Below are 20,741 nucleotides of genomic sequence, written 5' to 3'. Positions count from 1 at the left end.
TCTTTGTCTGTCGGTCGTAATATGTTTTTTGTGTTTGTCGCTTCTCTACCAGTCTTTTGTGTACTGTCTCTGGCTTCAGTATTTTCGGCTTGAGTAAATGCTCAGTCGTTGGAAGTAGGGTATTTGTCCTTCGTCCAAAAAGTCGTTGTACAGGTGATCCGAGAATATTATCTCTTGGTGTATTCCTGTAGTCTAATAAAGCTAGGTATGGATCTTGTCCACTCTCCTTTGCCTTCATTAGCAAAGCCTTTGCAATCTGCACCCCTTTCTCTGCCATGCCATTAGACTGAGGATGGTATGGACTAGACGTAATATGATGAAATTTATAAAGTTTCGAAAAACTGTCAAATTGCCAACTTTTGAATTGGGGTCCATTATCTGTGATAAGGACATCTGGAATACCATGGCGTGCAAATTGTGATTTACAATGTACTATAACAGTTTCACTCTTAGTACTAGGTAAATGTGAAATTTCAAAGTACCCAGAGAAATAATCAATTAAAATCAAATAGTTATTTCTATTCCACTCAAAGAGATCAGCACCCAGCTTCTGCCAAGGTCTTTGAGGAATCTCATGAGAATGTAGAGGTTCTTTTTGATTCTGCCTCCTGTGTGTGTTACAGATGGAACACTTTGAAATTAAATCTTCAATTTCAGCACTCATTTGAGGCCAAAACATAATGTCCCTTGCTCTTCGTTTACATTTTTCAACACCAAGGTGAGCATTGTGGACTTGACTTAAAATACTGGGTCTTAGTGTAGTTGGAATAATTAACTTGTCCCCTCTAAACAATAGACCATCACTTACAGTGATTTCATGTTTATAATTCCAGTACGGTTTTGCACCTATAGGGACGTCTGTCCTTGAACTAGGCCATCCTTGCCTGGTTAGCTCAATCAGCTCTCCCAAGGCTTCATCACCACTTGTAGCATGCAAAATTTCACTCATTTTGGTTTTAGAAATTGGCAGCATTTCAAGTCGAGCCACCTCAAATTCCTTTTCACCCAAATTGTCTGCTTCTTGTTTTAAACTTGCTCTAGACAATGTGTCAGCAATAAATAACTCTGCCCCTGGTCGGTATTGTACACTCAGGGGGTATTTCTGTACTTTCATTAACATTTGCTGAAGTCGATGTGGAGTTTGATACAAGGGTTTCTTAAAAATTGGTTCTAATGGTTTGTGATCTGTTTCAACATGAATTGATTTCTGACCATACAGGTACTCATGAAAACGCTCACAACCAAACACAATGGCCAGCATTTCTTTTTCGATTTGGGCGTAATTTTGCTGACTCTTAGTCAATGATTTAGAAGCATACGCTACTGGGGACCCTTCTTGTAGAATTACTGCTCCGACACCGAGGCTACTAGAATCTACTGATAGGGTTACTTCTTTTGTGACATCAAACAATTTTAGAACAGGGGCCTGCGTAATCTTTTCTTTAAGCCTTTGAAAACTCTTTTGTTGAGCATCTCCCCATTCCCAGTGCACACCTTTCTCAAGAAGTGCCCTTAAGGGTGCACTCTCTGTAGACAAATTTGGGATAAATTTTGCTAAATAGGTAATTACACCCATAAACCTTTGTAACCCTTCCTTATCTTCTGGGGACTTCATTTCTGTGACAGCTCTGACCTTCTCTGGGTCAACCTTGAGCCCACTCTCACTTAACACATGACCTAGATAGGTAATTTCAGATTTTCTTATCTGACATTTACTTTTGTTCAGTTTGACTTTTCTAAGTCGGCTTCTCTCCAAAACATTACGTAACCGCTGGTCATGCTCTGCTACCGTCTCTCCCCAGATTAGAATGTCGTCTGCTACGATTTCAACTCCTTCAATACTTTCATACACCTGGCTCATAACATCTTGGAAAACTTCCGGAGCTGAACAAATTCCAAACGGCAGCCTATTAAATTTAAATCGTCCAAATGGAGTATTAAATGTGCAGAACTTGGAACTTTCTTCGTCAAGTTTGATCTGCCAGAAACCTGAGCTTGCGTCCAAAACTGAAAATACTTTCGCTTTTGGCATTCCCGATACCACCTCTTCAATAGTGCGCATAGGAAAATGTTCCCTGCTGATCGCTTTGTTCAAGTCTCTGGGGTCGATGCAAATGCGGGTTTTGTTTGGTTTAATGACGGTCACCATACTATTCACCCACTGTGTTGGCTCATGCACTCGCTCAATTACATTAAGCTTTTCCATTCTCTCAAGTTCCTTTTGAACTCTGTCCCGAAGAGCTACGGGCAATTTTCGGGGCGGGTGAATGACTGGTGGAACATTAGGATCTACTGTTATATGATGCGTCACATCTGTGATTTCGCCTAATCCTTCGAAAACATCCTTGTATTCATCCAGGATGTCTGACTTTTGTTCTTCCTTTGTGGTGAAGACACGTTTGATGAGCTCTAAATTTTGACTGCTCTCCAGCCCTAACAAACATTGTGGTGAACCATCTACTACTTGGAAATCTAGCACATGGTAGCGGTCCTTATACTCGCAAAGTAAGTTAATGTGTCCAAGGGGACTCAATCTTTGTCCTCCATAACCCACAAGTTTTGTTCCGCTTTTAGTCAGAGGTTGTTTTGTGACACGTTGGTATGTGGCATAATTAATGACATTGCACTCTGCTCCAGTGTCAATTGTGAATAGCACTGGCTTATCCTCAAGCTTGAGTGTCACTTCCCATTTTTCTTTGTTTGTGATGGAATCATTCTTTGTCATTCCAATAAAAAACTCATCAATTTCTGGGTCAGAATCTGAATCTCTCCCCTGGGATTTGACTACTCTGACTTCTTTTGGTTTTTGCTTTGGTGCATTTTCTTGCTTGCTTCTACAAACTACTGCAAAATGATTCACTTTTCCACAGTTTCTACATGATAGCCCTTTAGCTGGACAATCATGATTCTGAGTCCACGCCCTGCCACATTTAAAACATGACTGTGTCTGATTCTGAAACTTTTTGTTTCTTAGTGTATTAGAATTCGCAAAAGTTCTTACCGTTTGCAAGTTCTTTTCTGTGTCCGCTGTGAACGACTTCATTTGGTGCGTTGTAGCTTCACTTGCACGGCAAATGTCCACAGCTTTCTTTAACGTCAGGTCCTCTTCACGGAGAAGACGTCGACGGATCTGGTCATCACAGACCCCGCACACGATCCTGTCACGAATTAATCCTTCTGCTAAGGTTCCAAATTCGCAACTTTTCGATTTGTTACGTAATTCCGTCACATAATGGTCGATGGTCTCATGTTGCTTTTGGTTTGTAGTATTGAATATGTGGCGTTCCCACGTTATGTTCTTCCTGGGCGCACAGTACTCCTCAAATTTCTCCATTACTTTATTAAGTGTCTTTTCATCTCCTGCTTCCTGCCATTGGAATGAGTTGTAAATCTCAACTGCATCCTCCCCAGCAATATGAAGTAACGCTGCGCTCTTTACTTCATCTGTTTTAGCGGCTATACCACTTGCAGAAATGTATAGAAGAAACATTTGCTTCCATTTCCTCCAGTTTTCCGCAAGGTTTCCTTGAAGGCTCAACTCGCCCGGTTGTCTCAGCTGATCCATATTTGCAATTTCCAGTAACAAAATTAGAAAATTCTTAAAATAAGGATAACTTTTTCACTTCTGACACCATGTAATATTCTTGATGATAATTATACAAGAGATGATTCGAAGAGGAGTTGTTATGGCTTTGACTTCTGTATTCAGAGTGTCTCATTATACACACTCATTGTTCTTAACTACTTCTACTAACATGCGTCATATACAAACATTCCTAAGAGTGACCACAGCCCCATGCTTCTTAGGGTAGGTTGGTGGTTACAACAGGACATATTGTGGTTGCTAAAGGGTGGTGTAAAATACAATACTGTAGAATGAGTACAATATGTTACAAAGAGGGGAAAAGGTACTGTATGATAGAGCTGGAAAAATATGCCAACCTTGGTCTTGTGAGATTGTTACAGACCTTGAACTGAATTGAACAATGCCTCACCTATTGAGCTATAGGTCAAAATTACAATTTAAGTAATTTAATTTTCTCAATTAAAAAACTTACCATTAGCCTACAACTTCCATCAGTAAAGTAAATGACAGGCAGCCCCCTTTTAACATGATTTTCCCCTCTTTTAAACAGACTATCTGTGTTATGTAGATACAGTACCTACAATTTAGATTTTACAATATTTGTCCAGATGTATGGAAGTTCAAAATTAAATGATAATGTTCCACTTTAAATTGCATTATAAGATGTGGTCAATATCGAGACTTGAATTCCAAAGAAAATTGTAATCGTCAGATTGCCTGCTATCAGTATATATAGGAAAATACAGCAACCGTTTTAATCTTTTGCTTCTGTGGTAACTAGAGTACCTATTTTCTGTGTCATAACTTTATAAAATTGAGTCATATCATCCTGTCCTAGAGATGTACAGTATAGCCTGCTGCAAGACATTCTGTACATTATCAACATACACAACAAATGTTTGCCTGGCTATATCTCTGAAATAGTGTTAGACTAATCTTTATGTTCTCCAACTAATCACAAAGGCTGTACTGTGGATGTTGTAACTAACTATGCACAACATTTATTGCACATATTGGATCAGGTATATTACTCTCAAACATGAGATAAAACTATTATAATGGATGTAATATTGTTAGGATGGTTTCATGCCAAGAGTTTTACAAGAAGGTCCGACGAAATTCCCTCACCCCTTCACCATCCTTTAATCAATTAAAACGAATGTGTTATGGAAAAAGGTTTCGAAGTAGTGCCATTTGTTAAGAAAGACAGTTTGTAACTTTGTATCCTTTTCTTTTTATTACAAATAGGCATCACAAACATTGAAAACATCAAGTAGGTGGGAAGAGCATGTTGAACCCTATCGAACGGAAAATGCCAAGTTGGTGCGAGAGAATAACGACCTCCACCAACAGTTGATACGAGCACAGGAAGAGCTTCAGTCCACAAGTCAAGACTTGAAAACAAGAATCCGTAAAATTGAACACGAGAACGCTGATCTGCGTTTCCTGAACTCTCAGTACGTTCATAAAGTGCGATCGCTAGAGCAGGATTCGAAGAGCAAGGCTGATAAAATCCTTCAACTTCAGGAAAAGAATTTACATGCAGTTGTCCAAACACCAGGTACAGTACTGAAAAGGACATTTAAGTTAAAAGTCTCAATAATGGAGAAACAACACTAAATGGTCACCTTTACTGTAAATGATAGCTCGATGCTTATGTTATGGGTGATACATGTAACTTGCAGGGGGCTACCATTTTGCCACTAGGAGGTGTTGTTTTTATTATCATTTCAATGCTGAAAGTAAACCGTCTTGTTAATGAAAAACATGCCTTGATTATTATTGCAAATTATGATATTAAAAATGTGTTTTAGACTAAGCAGACTAGAAAAAGATGTTTATTGAGAATAATGAGCAATACAAGAAAACCGTACCAATTCAAGCACAAGTTGCTCTATGATATCATATTTATACTTGCTCAAGTCCTGTAGTCGTGTCATTAAAACCATGTCTTCCAGACGGGGAAAAAACATTCTCATCTGTTTTGGTAAGTTGTTGATCAGAAGCACATCAATAGACCATTGATAATGGTTAGGATTGTTTCTCCTTTTAATATTGGTGTAAATCTCAGACTCAGATGCTTACTTTAGAATTATTAGAGCTGAACGGAGAATGAAGTACCCATTGTTTAAATAATGCCAATGCACCTACAAAACCAAAAGTTACCATTTGTACAGAAATCATAGCCATGGGAATCAAGTACCAATTGTGCAAAATATCGTACAACAGCTACTGATATGAAGTCCGAATTGTGTCGGTATTACTGTATACTTAAATACAGATGTGTACTTTAATACAAGAGTGGACCATGAACTGTCATTAGTCATATTATATGCCAGTTCACCTACAATCATGGAGTACCATGTGTGCAGAGATATAGAAATTGACTTCTAACTGTGCAAAGTCATTCCACTTGGTATGGAGTACCTTTTTTGCAGATTTGTTTAAATTTACAACCATCGTTTACCATACCAATTGTACAGATATTATAATACCAAGCATGGATGTGCATGTACTGTGTGCATACAGTACTTAATCGTTGAGTACTGATGTTGTAGATGTAATATCCATCAGTCGACTGGTTCAACTTCCACTAAGGTCGTAAGTTCCTTTACTGTTTTGGAAATTCTGCTGTTGCCAGTTTATGCTAGTGAGCATAATACAGTAATCATCAGAATGATGTTTTCATTCGTTTTTACGTCATTTCTGCAGGAGGTAAGAAACGGAGTATTCCATTTCGTAGGCAAAGAATGGAAATAGATGCAACCATTCCCCACTCAGAGCAGTCTTGGCTCCCTTCATTTACATACAAGGTAGATGATCCTTACATTGCTGATTTAGTCTCAGTGGCCGATAAGCAGCTGGAGAGGCTGAGAGGAGAGAACAAAGACATGAAGGAACAAAATGAGACGGATGTCCGCACGATAAAAAGCCTTAGAAAACAGGTAAGGATAAGTTTGTGTCCTTGCATAGATATGTTAAGAACTGGGTGATTAGGGAAGTTTGGTGATGACATCCGTGGGGGTTGGGGTGGGCTGGGTTGGAGGGGGGATGGGGGGGGGGGGGCTGGGGGAGGTACAGGATGGCAAGAAAATACAGAACTCAGTTTGTTTCTCTTCAAGTGTCTGTTAGTATAAGTTCCCCACTAGTGAGCTCTAAACAAAGGGAGAAGATACAAAATACAAAATTCTTAATAAAACACACAGATCGGTAAATAAGTCAGTTCCTCAGATAGAACACAAAACTCCTTGGGAAACATAAGACAGTTATGGCCTCAAATAACATTTCCACAGTGTGTTACTGATTGGTCAAGGATAAGTGATTTTCACTGCCATCCAAGGAAGCTTTGTACATTTTGAGGGTAGAGGAACATAGTGTATGTTTATAGTTGAGTTATTAGAATTTACAAAAACAATAGATTAAACTTTAGATCTGCACAGAGGAGCCGACAGCATCATCATTATCATCAGAAATCAGAAATTTTGCCTTAAAGGAGCATTTCAGAGAATGAGCGTATATTTTGAAAGCATGTGAATAGCTTGTGAAAAACTTGAATACCTACAGAAACATTATCTTCTGTCATTGTTTTCTTTGATTATGGACATATAATTGTTCACTGTTGCCCATTTTTGCTTGCATTTTTGCCATAGCACTGCTTGTGTCACTGCGCCATGAGCATCTTTTTTGACGGATACCGGCGCATTATAAATGTCCATTATTATTATTATTATTATTATTAATATATCAAAACTTAAAGTCTGCCTAAAGTAATCCTTTAATCTAATGGTAGAGTGGATATTTCTAAGTTATTGGGTGAACAAGTCAATTACATTTCAATATTGTTTTTCTTTTCTCTCTGTTAACTTCTCTGTAACAAGGAGTGCAAAAGATTAAAATTAAATTCTAAAACTGTTATCAATACCATTATCTAGGCTTGTTAAAGAAAAAAACATTCCCCAAAAAATTAATGAGCATTCCTCCTCTTTCTCACCCCGCAAAGCTAAAGAAAAGTCTAGATGGAACTTTCCCCTTCCATCCTAAAATCTACCTCTTCACCACCCCTATTCAATTTCCTACTAATTTAAAACTAATGCATATCTTTGCAGTATCTTGGCATGCCTTTCCTGAAAGATACAAATTTATCGACTTGATTCTAATTTATATATAGATTACTTGTGTAACAGGGCTTGTACAGTATTATCTAGATTGGCATATACCTTGTTTTGTTAAGTAAAAAAGTGCAGAATATATTCATGGAACAGGTAAATTTGTCGGTTATTCTTTTCTCTTGATTGTTTTAATTTATTTCCCCTTCATTTGTAATTTTCTCTGGAGGGTCTCAGGGGGGGGGGGATGATCAACTTGCTAACCAAGTTTTTACCCTCTTGAAAGATTGTTCTAATAAAAATAAATACAAAAGAGAGAGAGAGAGTGAGTAATTTGGAAGACAAGGTTCCATGTCAATAATTATTATCAGTGAAAGGAACAACGTGCAATTTAAATTATTAAATTATAATTGATGTAAGGAAGCTAATAAGTAACTTGCTTGTGGCTTCATTATTAATGCAACTTTTATATTTTCTTTAGGCTTTGCATGTAATTGAATTTTTAAGAGTACGAGCAATCCTGAGATTCATTGAAACCTTGACACTGACATTAGTTTCACTATGTTGAACATTTTCATATATCTGTCCAAAACCATAGTTTGGGTTAAACTTGGTTCAATATCAACTTTTCTGATAAGTGTCAGGGACGTAACCAGGGGGGAGCAACTGCTCCCCCCTTTCAGTGTCCAAAAAATGTTAAAAACTGTTGTTTTTTTATTGCACGGTGTTTTGTCAGTGCTCTATTGTTGATCTTGAATACTCATCAGCTCGTCAAGTTTTCTGATAAGTGTCAGACTCCCCCCTATCAGTGTCAAAAAAATGTTAAAAACTGTTGTTTTTTTATTGCATGGTGTTTTGTCAGTGCTCTATTGTTGATCTTGAATACTCGTCAGCTCGTCAAGTTTTCTGATAAGTGTCAGAGACGTAGCCAGGGGGGAGCAACTGCTCCCCCCTATCAGTGTAGAAAAAATGTTAAAAACTGTTGTTTTTTTATTGCATGGTATTTTGTCAGTGCTCTTTTGATCTTGAATACTCGTCAGCTCCGTTAACTCAATTATAATCGTAGTAACATTCAGGCCTACTGATTCAGCTACTTAGTTTGGCAGATGAAATTAGCTAACGTTAGCCTATAGCTTATTACAAGCCTATAGTTGGCCCCTGCGTAATAAAATACATATAGCCTACCTAACTGCACTCGATGGAGAGTCACAAACTGTATGCACAATGACGACGACAACGTGCGTTCTCATCCTTCCTATGATTGGTCAACTCTGACTACGCTGCTGATAAGTGTTGCTGCAAAATTACCATACTGGCAATATAGATAACCATACATGTGTAGTTCTACTCTCAATACACTGTAAGCTACTTGTTAACCAGTCTAAAAGATATTCAATGTTTTTAATGACAATCATTTTAACTGGTATTAAGCACAGATGATTGACAAGCATGAATCACAAATCAAGTCATTTTTTAATTAAATACAAAGTAATTTTATAATGATCATAGATTATTCTGACAAATATTTATGCTAAATAATTTCTATTATTTTCTGCTTCTAAGGGTTGTCAACATACAACAGCTCCATCAAGCTTCACGATGTCATTCCCCAATCTCTATGTTTTCATACACAACAAAACACTTTATAGTTTTATCAAAAGAGTTTGAAATTAAGTTTGATGAATTGAATTGAATATCCCATTAACCAATTACTGATCTTGCTGGAATCAATGTTGTTCAAAAGCAACCAGCAGTGTAATTTAGTCAAATACATCCTACAGTCATATCCTCACTATACTGTACATTGCCAGTAAATGTGTCCCTACTGCTTGCATGTTACGTATGACTGTTCAATGTTCATTCCATCGATCTTATGAGAAAATGAACAGGCTAAACATCGCATAAGTGCAGTCTTTCATTGGATTTACAAATGTACATAGTAATGTGCGTTAAACTATTTGCTAGTTAAGTTAAATACTGTACATGTCAATGTCTACTGGCCATAAAATGCAAGTGCCTTTCCTTTTTTAATTAGCAAAAGGCAAAATATCCAGTGGCATTTAGCCAGTAAATGTTACATACCTGTAGTGTTTAGAATAATTGACTAAGCTGAATGAACTCCTGAGTGCTGCTTTAAACTTAAGGGACATTCACTTTGCTGAGAATGATTGTATATTAAACAATCTTGTTGGTAATGTACTTTATCTTTAGGTCAAAATTCTCATCCTTATTATGTCATTATTTTTATCAATATTTGCCAGAATTGTCAATACTTATATAAATATAGCTTTGTACGGACCAGCTTTTGTCCATGTGTTGAACTGTTGCTCAAAATTATGAGATGTATTGCAAATTTTATCAACCTGCCTCTTTTTATTAATATCATTTGGAAATACTTGATTGAATACAAAAAGAGAATGTCTTTGCTGTACAAACACACACATTGTTGATTTGCATTATAACTGTTGGCTATTAAATACTAAAACAACTTTAGACATCTAGGATAGTGTCACCCTCACTTCAATACTGTAGATGTCCCTGTCCCTTATTTGTATATTTCTCATGCCTGCAAACTTTCCAATAGAGTGTGAGACTCATGTTTTTATGTAGTCTCATGGTGGGATTTACAAATATCATGTGCAAATATCTCAAAGTGGTAAAATAAAGTAATGCAAAATGACATAGGAGTTGTGAATATTTTCTTATCACATTTAAAACAATGAATTTCATGTGACTGTAGAACATTTTTTAAGATCTCCTAGTTCTGGGCACCAATCTCCAGGGCGGTCTTTTTGTTTGCTTTCTTCTTTCAATCTCCAGTTTAACACTTTTGTAGGCTTGGCAGGTCTGGCTTCTCTTCATTTCCCATTCCAACTTTCAAATTTTTCAGAAGGATTTAACTGATAAAGCTAAAAGAGCATTCCGTTTCTTGTTGCCTGATAATTAGCTTGCTTGACATTTGTGTACATTACCATCAGCTGGTTGCATGGGTCTAGCTGTGAATGAAATTACCCTGGGCACTGGCTATTGACAGTTGCTAAGGACGCCAGGAATTTGAAGCCATTATTGATTGTACCGGCAACCATTTCTTGTAGGCGGAGCATAGCGATGGTAGCCTCTGATTGGTCAAAAAGTCCCTGAATGATGCTAGGTGGTTGTATGCTTGACCTTTAGGGGGTAATTTGATTTTGTCTATTTACAACCGAAAGTACAATGTGCAGTATGCTATAATTGATGTGTGTGTGTGTGTGTGTAGTAAGCAGTATTCAAGCTGGGATCGGTGTTTGTAGTAACTTGAAATGTACAGGATGGATTATACTGTTGGTGTGTATATGTGTGTGTTGAAGATAGGATAGTGTTTGCTTGACAGGATTTTTACTATCTGAAAGGAGATCAGTTTAAGTGGTGAATTGTGAAGGAGATTTAAGGGATATTTGTAACAGTGTGAAGAGGGAGATTATCTGTCAATATAGTACAGTATTTGCTTACAACTGTGAAAATATTTCAGGATGTCTCGTCATATGAGACAGTATTCTCAGATGAATAGACCTAAACATGTAAGTGTAATGTTGAAGTAAAATCTATGCTACTTTTTTATTTTAATTTATTTTATCTTATTCTTATATTTAATACTCAAAAGAGCAAGATTTCCCCCCCCCCCCTTTTTATAGTTTTCAAGGTTAATTTGTTTAACTAGTCTGAAAGGCAGCTAATCCAGAATTAGTGGAATTACCCCACAAAACCTGAATTACTGGACAGGATAATGCCTTTGTATATATTTGTACTATCGTTATTTTTACTGTTGTTGTTGTTTTTCTGTAAATTTACTCATTTTCAAGAGATGAGGTTTCTAGAGTTTATTTACCAATAATTTTTCAGAAAAGAAAAAAAACAAAACAAAACAAAGAAACATGGCTGAAATTGCAAAACGACTAAGCTCACACTCATTGTGAATTACTATACACACTACATACTCACAGGTAACTTTTACTTTGGTCTGACACAGTAGATAACTACATTTATATATTGTCTCTGGTTTCATGGATATTGTACTACAGTATACTTATTTGTTAGTGAACCTCATTCTAATTAATTGTGTCAATTGAGGATTGGGAGGGGGAGGGGAGGTTATGGGGGCAGGGGTGTTCGGAGGTTGAAGAGCAAAAGGCTGGATGAGAGTGTTAACTGACCCTGTCCTTTTGTGTTTATACTGTACCTTATACACTATTGGACAGTGCAAAGACACCACTGCTCTCAACAAAGATTTATTCCTCATTTAGGTTGACTTGAAGCAACCTTGGAAAGTCTCATAAACCTTGTCATAACCTATTTATGAAGTATTTAATTCATGTCCTTACCTGTCCCTTCACCACATCTGCACCTACCATGCTCTACCGTGTCCAGAAGTGAGCAGAGTTGAGTAGAATTGAGCAGAAAGAGTCACAGTGTCCTGTGCATTTACATTACTGTTGATTTGCCCCCCCCCCTCCTCCTTACTCTCCTAAGTCCTCTTCTCCTCTGTCCCCTTCTTTTTCATTCCGTCTCTCCCATCCCTTTTCCTTAGCCCCCATCTCCTTCATCCCCTTTTCCTTCTTTCTATCTGCTTCATATCTCAGCGACAAAAAATATGCAAGAAAGTGAAAAAAAGCAAAAGGTCAGTCAAGCCCGGATTTAGCCATATTTATTTTTTTTTTCCCTGATTGAGCCTTTAAACTTCTGTATTTAAACTTTCTGCAATGTCTGAGAATAGTTTCAGTAGGTCAGAGCATCTTGGAAATTACCAAATGTTGATAGAAATTCTGGCAAATTATTAGCAAGCTTATATTTGTGGCCGATTATGGTAACCTTTAATATTAAGACTTTCCTGTATACTCCAATCCTAGTGCTTGATTTATAACAAAGCAAATCATCATCAGGACAAAGTGTTTGGACTTTGGTAGTTCTAAAGTAAAATACAATTTTAAACCTATAAATTTTCCTTTTGAAGAAAACAGATCTTGTGTAATCGATTGCAATTCAATGTGAGCATGACACCCTGCCTCTTTGCCAGTTTGTGTATTTAAAGGTGAAAGATAATTTAGTGTCTACCCTGGATTCATGCTGTAGCTGAATATTTGACACTTGAAGTTTTACAGATCTCATATTGTTTGCAAAGAAGAAAGAATAAACTCTTTACGAACAAATATAAATCATAACTAAAAAAAAATATATAAATCATAAAGAAAATCAATTTGTTCATACCTATCAAGTTAATACTCAAAATAAGATCGCACAAGGACACCCGCCTAGATTTTCAAGCAATGGAAGCTTCATGAGATTGTATTAAAGAACTTGATTCAATCTTCATTTAATCCAGACACTTTTCATAGTGGTATAGTAAATACAGCTAAAATCTAGACGTGTGCAAGTGTCAACATTTTTTACTCAAACCTCTTTGTTTGAAATTAAAACTTGGCAAGTCATGCTAACGACCTGGGCTATTGTTCCCATGATTTTAGTTTGAAACAGCTGGCAACAATATTTAATTTTTTTTATCCAAATCAACTCAGAAAGCTGCTTTAAATTGATGGGATTGATTGATGAAGTTATTGGAGTTTTTTTTATTGTTCTTGTTGTTGTTGCATGAATTAGCAATATCAAAGTACTGTATGACAATACATAATTAAATAACACAAAGGAGTCACATGCATTTTCATAGTAAAATGTGGCTTATCAACTTTTTGAAAATTGAAATTTATTTCTTCCGCTTGTAAAATGACCTTCCATTAATTTATAACTGATAGACCCTACTTACCTTATTTATTTCCTTGAACCCTTAAAATTAAATATTACTGCTTTGGTCGTGTATAGTCCACAGATCCATACACAAAATACACTTATTAGTCACATTGCCCCAGGGTTCTGCCAGATGGGGTATTAAATTACTGTACTCTTCACTATACTGACTGTAAAACAAAGACAGTGCTATGACCTTAGATAAAGTGCATGTCTTTTGCAGCGTTGAACTACTACACCTCTGTCATTGTTACTCTCATACAGTAAATGTACCATTTTCTTTGTACCTTCAGAAACCAGTAGGCCAGTTAGATCGCCTACTTCTACATAATTTATCTGTACAATAACTTAATTTAATCCATCATGTCTTTGATAAATGCTGTATTTACCTTTAGCCCGGTCTTTGTTCCTCCGTAAACCAAAAGACCAGTTAGCTCACCTATAGTACTTCTATGTAATTCTATATAATAAAATAATTTAATCCATCATGTCTTTGATAAATATTGTATTTACCTTTAGCACGGTTCTTTGTCCCGAGGTCTGTAAACCGATAGACCAATCAGCTCGCCTACTTCTATGTAATTCTGTGTAATAACTTAATTTAATCCACCATGTCTTTGATAAATGCTGTATTTACCTTAAGCACAGTTCTTTGTCCCTCCATAAACCGATAGACCAATCAGCTCGCCTACTTCTATGTAATTCTGTGTAATAAAATAATTTAATCCATCATGTCTTTGATAAAATGCCGTGCTTTGATAAAATGCTCTATCTCTAGTGACTCCATTTAGGTTATTATTGGTGTACATGTATACTGTTATTTTCTTTGTAGAATGCAGTTGATGTAGAAGGAAGTTTCTGATCACTTTTTTTTATGATTTTGTTTTATGTATGGGATATTTAAAAACCAAATTCCCCCCCAAAAAGTTGGGTTTTGGAGCAGAAGAGAGTTTTTGGAAATTAATGACGATTGCATTGTTAACTTTGTCAAAGTAGTTGCAGATTATTAAAACGCTTTCTTTCACAAGTACAGTATGTTCTATTTTGTTCCTTGTGATATCAACTATACAGGGAAATCTTTGTAACTTGCCTAACATGCAAGTACAGTAACAGCCCAGGAATAATTCAGGGATATTATAGTCTTGCATATATTAATTTTCATGTCTTTTAATTGTATTACTTATCAAATTATTTGTGTTCCAAAACTACTACACATTTTGATAATTTTCTTTAAATAGCAATTGTGTCATGTTTGCAATCCTGGATAAATTATTCCCTTTGCAAGAACTGGGTCAGTTCTAGTGTTATCAACTGGTGTGGATACTTAACAGCTACAGTATTTGATTTGATTTGATTCGCACTCAGATTGTTCAAAATACAAAAATACAAAAAAAATTACAAAGACAAAATAGACCAAAAGGATGGAATTGATTTACACTACTGTACAAGAATAGGTTGCATCTGCCATACTGGCTTAACTGTTTGCTTTGAGAAATGTTGTTAGAGGTAGGGTAGAGGGAGGGGATTAGTGGAATATATTCATGTATTTCTCGCTGTAACATTAGTTACTGCACAAGGTACTACTTTTTGAAAATACTAGCTGTAGACTTGCACAGTAATTTGTAGCAATTTGGCAAAAGTATTTCTGCCAGACATGGTCAAAAACACTTTGTTATTGATCTTTGTGCTTTACTGAGGAATAAATCCAGGTTTTGGTTTCTAGGGGAAACCTACTGATTCTCTTTCCAAATATCGATCTAGAATTATCATCACAACTCTCTTTTGTCTCTTGATTGTCATACTTTTGATTTTCATGAGAATGTACATCAAATCACCAAATCTCAGACAAAAGCCAAAGAGATAGAAGAGGCTACCCCTGAGTAGCATACTGTACTTATCCTTCTGTAGGCCCAAGGGACACATTAATGTGGTATTAAGAACAAGTGGCAGGCTTCACAGGTGAAGGAAGAATAGTTAGAATACTGAAGCAAAACTTGTCAAAAAGAACAGAAACATTTATTAAGCATCATTAACACTTCACTGAATTGAACATTATTTGAGCCAAAAAAAAAAAAAAGTTCTTAATTGTGGATCAAAATTGTCTTCAATATTGGTCTGACTGAAGTTGGGTCTGACTTTTGTGATTTTTCTGTTTCTCAACCCACACAGGTGGATAGCAGAGAGCGAGAGATTCAACGATTGAATAGGATGTTAGAGGGCGGCAAACCGGAGGATGTCATCAATAATGAAACTAGAGAGAGGAGCAATGAGAGGCTGGTGTCTCATCTCAACATTCAGGTATTAGCCCTACCCCAGGAATATTAGCCCTCAACCTACCTACAGAATCGATTTGTAGTCCATTGATAGATAAATGGTTGTTTGTTTGTATTACAACCAAATGTGGGTTGATTTTGAGATTTCATTTCTATGAATGTGCCAAATGTTAAATGAAAAAGTACATCGCTCAAGATTGTGTGTTTACTATACACAGTAATAATACTTCCAACAACAGATTGTTTAGAGTGCTGAGATTGAATGCATAATGAGGTTTTTAACATTTGTTTTTAAAAATGACATTGTCAGGTACAGTATTGTAGTATAGATTGACTACTTCCAACCAGCCAACAGAAACGTGAAGTGAAAGCTCTTCTAATCCAGAAAAGCTTTGAAAGTTAAACCCAAAAAGTACAGTACATCGCTCATAATCGTGTGATTATTGTATACATAAACAACAGTACCAAAAACAAAAGAAGATTATTTAGACTGCTGAATTTGCATGTATAATGAAGCTGATTTCATTGTTTTCATTGACATGTATTGTAGATTGACTACCTCCAACAAGCCAACAGAGACCTGGAGCGCAAGCTCTCCGAGTCCAGAAAAGCTCAGGTCGAGGAACACCAGACAGTGGCCGAACTCACAGCCAGGAAGGATCAATTGGCCAATGAGCTCCGGGAGGTGGATCGACTCGCCAAACGACTCCAGACGGATCGAGATGCTGCGGTGCAAGAGGCGGACGATGATGCCTCTCAGGCTAAGATGGAACTCAGGAAGAGCGTGAGGGAGAACGAAGATAGACAACTGGAATTAGAGCAGCTTAGACAGGTAATATTTGAAAATGCGCACTTTAATACCACTGCCATAATAGTTTACCTACCTCAGGCATTTTAATCGGCTCTCGCGGTAGATCGTAGATTTGAACTGAGGAAGTGACTTTTCCACGCTTATTTCCTTTTGCTAGTCTTGGCGAATTGATTACCTTACACACAGGGTAACGTTCCAGACTAATCACCTTGAAAGGTGAAGAAGTGGGCAGAGGCGAAAAATGAATGGCAGTCTTACTAAAGGGCGGATTTTCAAATGATTATGGAAGCGAAGAAGTAGTTGTAAGTTCTGCATGTGTAGGATACGTTAAGTGCAGGCATACAATTCATTTTGATATGTTGCAGAATGTTGGATGCTCTGCTACAGTAGTTGATCAAAATCAATTAAAGCCTTGTGGAATATCATACTCTGCATGTCTACGGTGCATTAATTAATTGAAAATTCCTAAGGTCACATACGTGTGTGATAATAAGGAGATCAAATGTCAAACAGATTTGTGTGATTCGCTAACTAATCCATAAACATAGACGCCAATGGACTTTAAACTTGGTGGGTAAGTTGTCTAGGCATGGAATGTAGCTTGCACTGTGACTTATGACTTCATGTAGTCAATGGTCAGAGGTCAAGTGTAAGTGCAAGTGCAAGTGTACATATAGACATGTATACTTCAGACTCAGTGAATGCCAAAGGCCAATGGTCACATGATTGAAAGAGGTCAAAGGTAAAATTTGTGCAAAACAGCATTTCGCAGATTACCTATGATCTGGTGAGTGGTCTAACAGCATTTTGTCTATTGTGCACATGCCGAACGACAAAATAACTGAAAGTGTCATATCTATATAGGAAGTAATGGCTGTTTGAATGAATGTTTAGAGCATATTAACATGAAATGTCAAAGGTCAAGATGTCAGTAAAATTCAAGTCTCATGTACTTCAAAGTTGGTTAGTCAGAGTGATGGTATCATAGTGGTCATATGTCCAAATTTTGGGATGAGATCTGCAACACCATGGATTTCCTGCTTTACTTCTTTTCTACAAAATTGGGATTCACATTTATATGAACATTGCAGTATGGTGAACTTTACTGATCTTCCCAGGTTAGGTTGGAACCGCATCCAATACAGGATGAACATGATGAAGTAAAAAGTATGTACAGTATGAAACACAATTAATTAAAATGGCAGTGTGCAACTACATCCCATTTTCAGCTTGCTTCAAGTATATTTTAACCTCAAATGTTGTTATCTTAAAAATGTTATGCACCATACAGGAACAATTGAATCCAAAATTTCATTAGAATCTTTCGAATTTCTCACTTTCATCAGTCAAAAACTAATTCTTTCCCTGTGGACCATCCTTTTAATACTTTATTTTTTTCCCCACATTTTCCTTTATTGCTACTCAACAGGAGAAGAAGAATTTACTCTCTGATTTATCCGTGGTCGGAGACAATTTAAGATTAAAGGAGAAGGAGGTGGATAAGCTTCAAGAGATTGTGGATTCCATCCAGGAGGACAAGTCAAGACTCAGTGATAAAGTCAATAAACTGACATCAAGTGGTGAGATTGAGATCTATCACAAATGCAGAATATAAACTAGAATAAGATAGAAGTATTTGGGAGTGGGGGAAGGGAATAATTTAGAAGTATTTGGGGGATCAGACATTGAGGGAGGGGAAGGAAAACAGTGGGGGGGGGAGGGATTTAACCCAGAAGGAATGCAAATAAAAAGCTTTCTGTGGAAGGGAGGTGTTTCATCGTGAGTCATGTTAGGCGCTTACAAGTTTAATTTTCTTTTCCAACTGCTATTAGTTTTCAAATTGTTCTCTAATTACACACAACGTTCAAGTTCTTCCCCAGTGATTTGTTTGCATTGCAGTTAAAACTGCTCCCTCAAGTAGGAAGAACTCTGTTGCCATAGTAATCTCATAAAGAACTTTATTACTTTTGGTGTTATTACGTTCAATCTGTGTTATGAATGAAAACCTATATTAAATGAATATTCTAATAACCTAAGCCAGATTAATTCACAGATAATCTGTTAGGGACGTTTAATATTGATGCCAGTATTAAACTGTCAATAGATGGCCAAAAAAAACATTTGAGTCTATAAAATCTAATTAGTCTTTATGATTTTTGATGTAATGTAAGTAAATTGATTCTCTAACACCACAAAGAGCGGCACAAGAATTGAGATAATCTGGAGGAAGATGTTGGGAGTAATTGCCCGACATTTTAGATATAAAGTTGTTCATTTTGTAAAACGTTATCTCACTCAATCTCTTCAATTTTGGATGCATATCCATTGCACAACAACCACATATGTGTGTAAGGAAGTATATATTTACTTGTCTACACTGGTTAGTTTTGGAGAGTTTAAGGTTTTAGATGAAGTATATTGAAAAGGATTATACTTTTACTTTTGTGTTTCGTTTGTCGCTACTATTTAATTTGCAATATTTTACAGAGAGGGAGCTCGTTCTTGAACTGGAAAGGCTGCGAAAGAAGAACAAGTCCAAATCGAGAGAGAGTACCTCTAAAATTGAAAGTTATTTCAAGACCGTCGAAGAGGAAAGAGACTACTACAAAGAGGAAGTCAGCGTCCTGAACAGAATCCTTAAAGGCCGCACCAGCTCACTGGGGAGTAGCTTAAGGGAAGGGAGCCCTCGTAGGTCACCAAGTGGCAAAAATAGGAGAGCGTCAAGTCCCACAAGGTCACCGTGCAAGATGGACAAAAAGGTAATTAATGCAGATAGATAGTAATTATTAAAAAGAAACTTGTGTGATATAATATAAACACAATGTCAAGTAAGATAACATCTATCCAAAATATGTCTTCTATCTTTTGGCCATGATCCCTTTAAATCGATTTGGTTTTTCTTTTTTTAGAAATGCTGATAGATAGTAATTAAGTGAAACTTATACCGTAATATTATTCTTAGTCTTAAATGGTGGCCTAAGGCAGAATCTTTCAACTTAAGATACTTTGGATGACTTCTCTGAGGATAAATTTATTATAATGTCTGCCTCTCACTGGAGGCCTTAATGTTCATGTTATTTCTTTCTTTATTTATTCTATAAAATCAATTGAAACATGTTCTGTCAAGTGTCAACTTCATATGGGCAACAGAGCACACTTGGTCCTCAACACACAATTTCATGACATTGTAACCATGTTATTTGAGGCCATCAAAATCCTGTGCTTCCTGTTGAGTCTTGTGTTACATGATTCATCTGAGGAACTGATTTAATGTTCTGTGGTGTGTGTTAGACTACGTAGTCCAGCCATTTAAATTGATAAGCCTTAGATTGGGTGTTTAAGTAGCCATTTCTCAAAGAGTTTTTTAACTGTTTAATTTATTTCAATTATTAATTTTAATTAATTTTAAGTTTTACAGTTTGGACTGATTGCAGTGTTTTCTAATGGTTTACAGTATTAAAATAAGATTAAAAACATAATTTTGTGCCTGAAGTGATCCTTTATAGTTGGTGTCTGCAACCTGTTATGACATAATGCAAATATGGAAGTCTCAGCACAAAATAAATTTAAGGTAACTACACATTTTAACTGTCGTAAGAAAACACTTCAAACTTCACACAAAAAATCTGTTACTTTATTTGGCTGATACACATTAAACACTTGGACTGATTTCATGACCTATGTATCTAGGCGTTGGATATATGTGTTAGGTTTTAGACTTACTTATCAACATTGAATATATGTGTTTAGGTTTAGACTTACTAATCAACATTTATTAACATTTTCCTATAAATTCCCTCTCCTCTTCCTCTTCTTACAATACAGACGGCTGCTCGTTATGAATCTTTACTACGAGTACTGGAAGATGAAAAGGAATTTTACAAGAAGGAGTACGAGATGATGAAATCACTGCGTACATCTCAGATGCAAAGTTCACCGAGATCATCACCGCTAAGGAACATGGTAAACATTCCAAAAACACCACAAAAAAAACCAAATCGGTTTAACAGGATAATGGCCAAAAGATAGAAGCCATATTTTGGATAGCTGTTATCATAACTTGACACTGTGGTTATTTCACACAAGTTCAAGTTATTTGTATGAACGTAATTATATAGTCATAATTGTATATTCAGTTATAATTGCATGAATACATCAGACAAAATGCTTCATTGGCAACTTTCAAGTCC

At 36.4% G+C, this 20,741-nt stretch overlaps 1 protein-coding gene across 2 annotated transcripts in view; it reads left to right on the top strand.

Annotated features, from left to right (window-relative positions):
- LOC139979727 (centrosomal protein of 135 kDa-like) overlaps nt 1–20,741 on the top strand; it is a 36,970-nt gene that overhangs the window by 2,150 nt on the left and 14,079 nt on the right. The window contains exons 3-9 of one of the 2 annotated variants that reach the window (XM_071990786.1): nt 4,835–5,147; nt 6,299–6,531; nt 15,637–15,765; nt 16,291–16,572; nt 17,981–18,131; nt 19,039–19,310; nt 20,377–20,514. In XM_071990786.1, the coding sequence (XP_071846887.1) occupies nt 4,835–5,147; nt 6,299–6,531; nt 15,637–15,765; nt 16,291–16,572; nt 17,981–18,131; nt 19,039–19,310; nt 20,377–20,514 (1,518 nt within the window). Of the gene's footprint in view, nt 1–4,834; nt 5,148–6,298; nt 6,532–10,916; nt 11,250–15,636; nt 15,766–16,290; nt 16,573–17,980; nt 18,132–19,038; nt 19,311–20,376; nt 20,515–20,741 lie in introns of those variants that run through there. The other variant, XM_071990787.1, reaches the window with a different exon arrangement.

This window comes from Apostichopus japonicus, chromosome 14, assembly GCF_037975245.1.
Source record: "Apostichopus japonicus isolate 1M-3 chromosome 14, ASM3797524v1, whole genome shotgun sequence".
NCBI classification, from domain to species: Eukaryota; Metazoa; Echinodermata; class Holothuroidea; order Aspidochirotida; family Stichopodidae; genus Apostichopus; species Apostichopus japonicus.
Note: the sequence above shows the minus strand (reverse complement) of the source record. Positions and strands in the feature narration are given on the sequence as shown.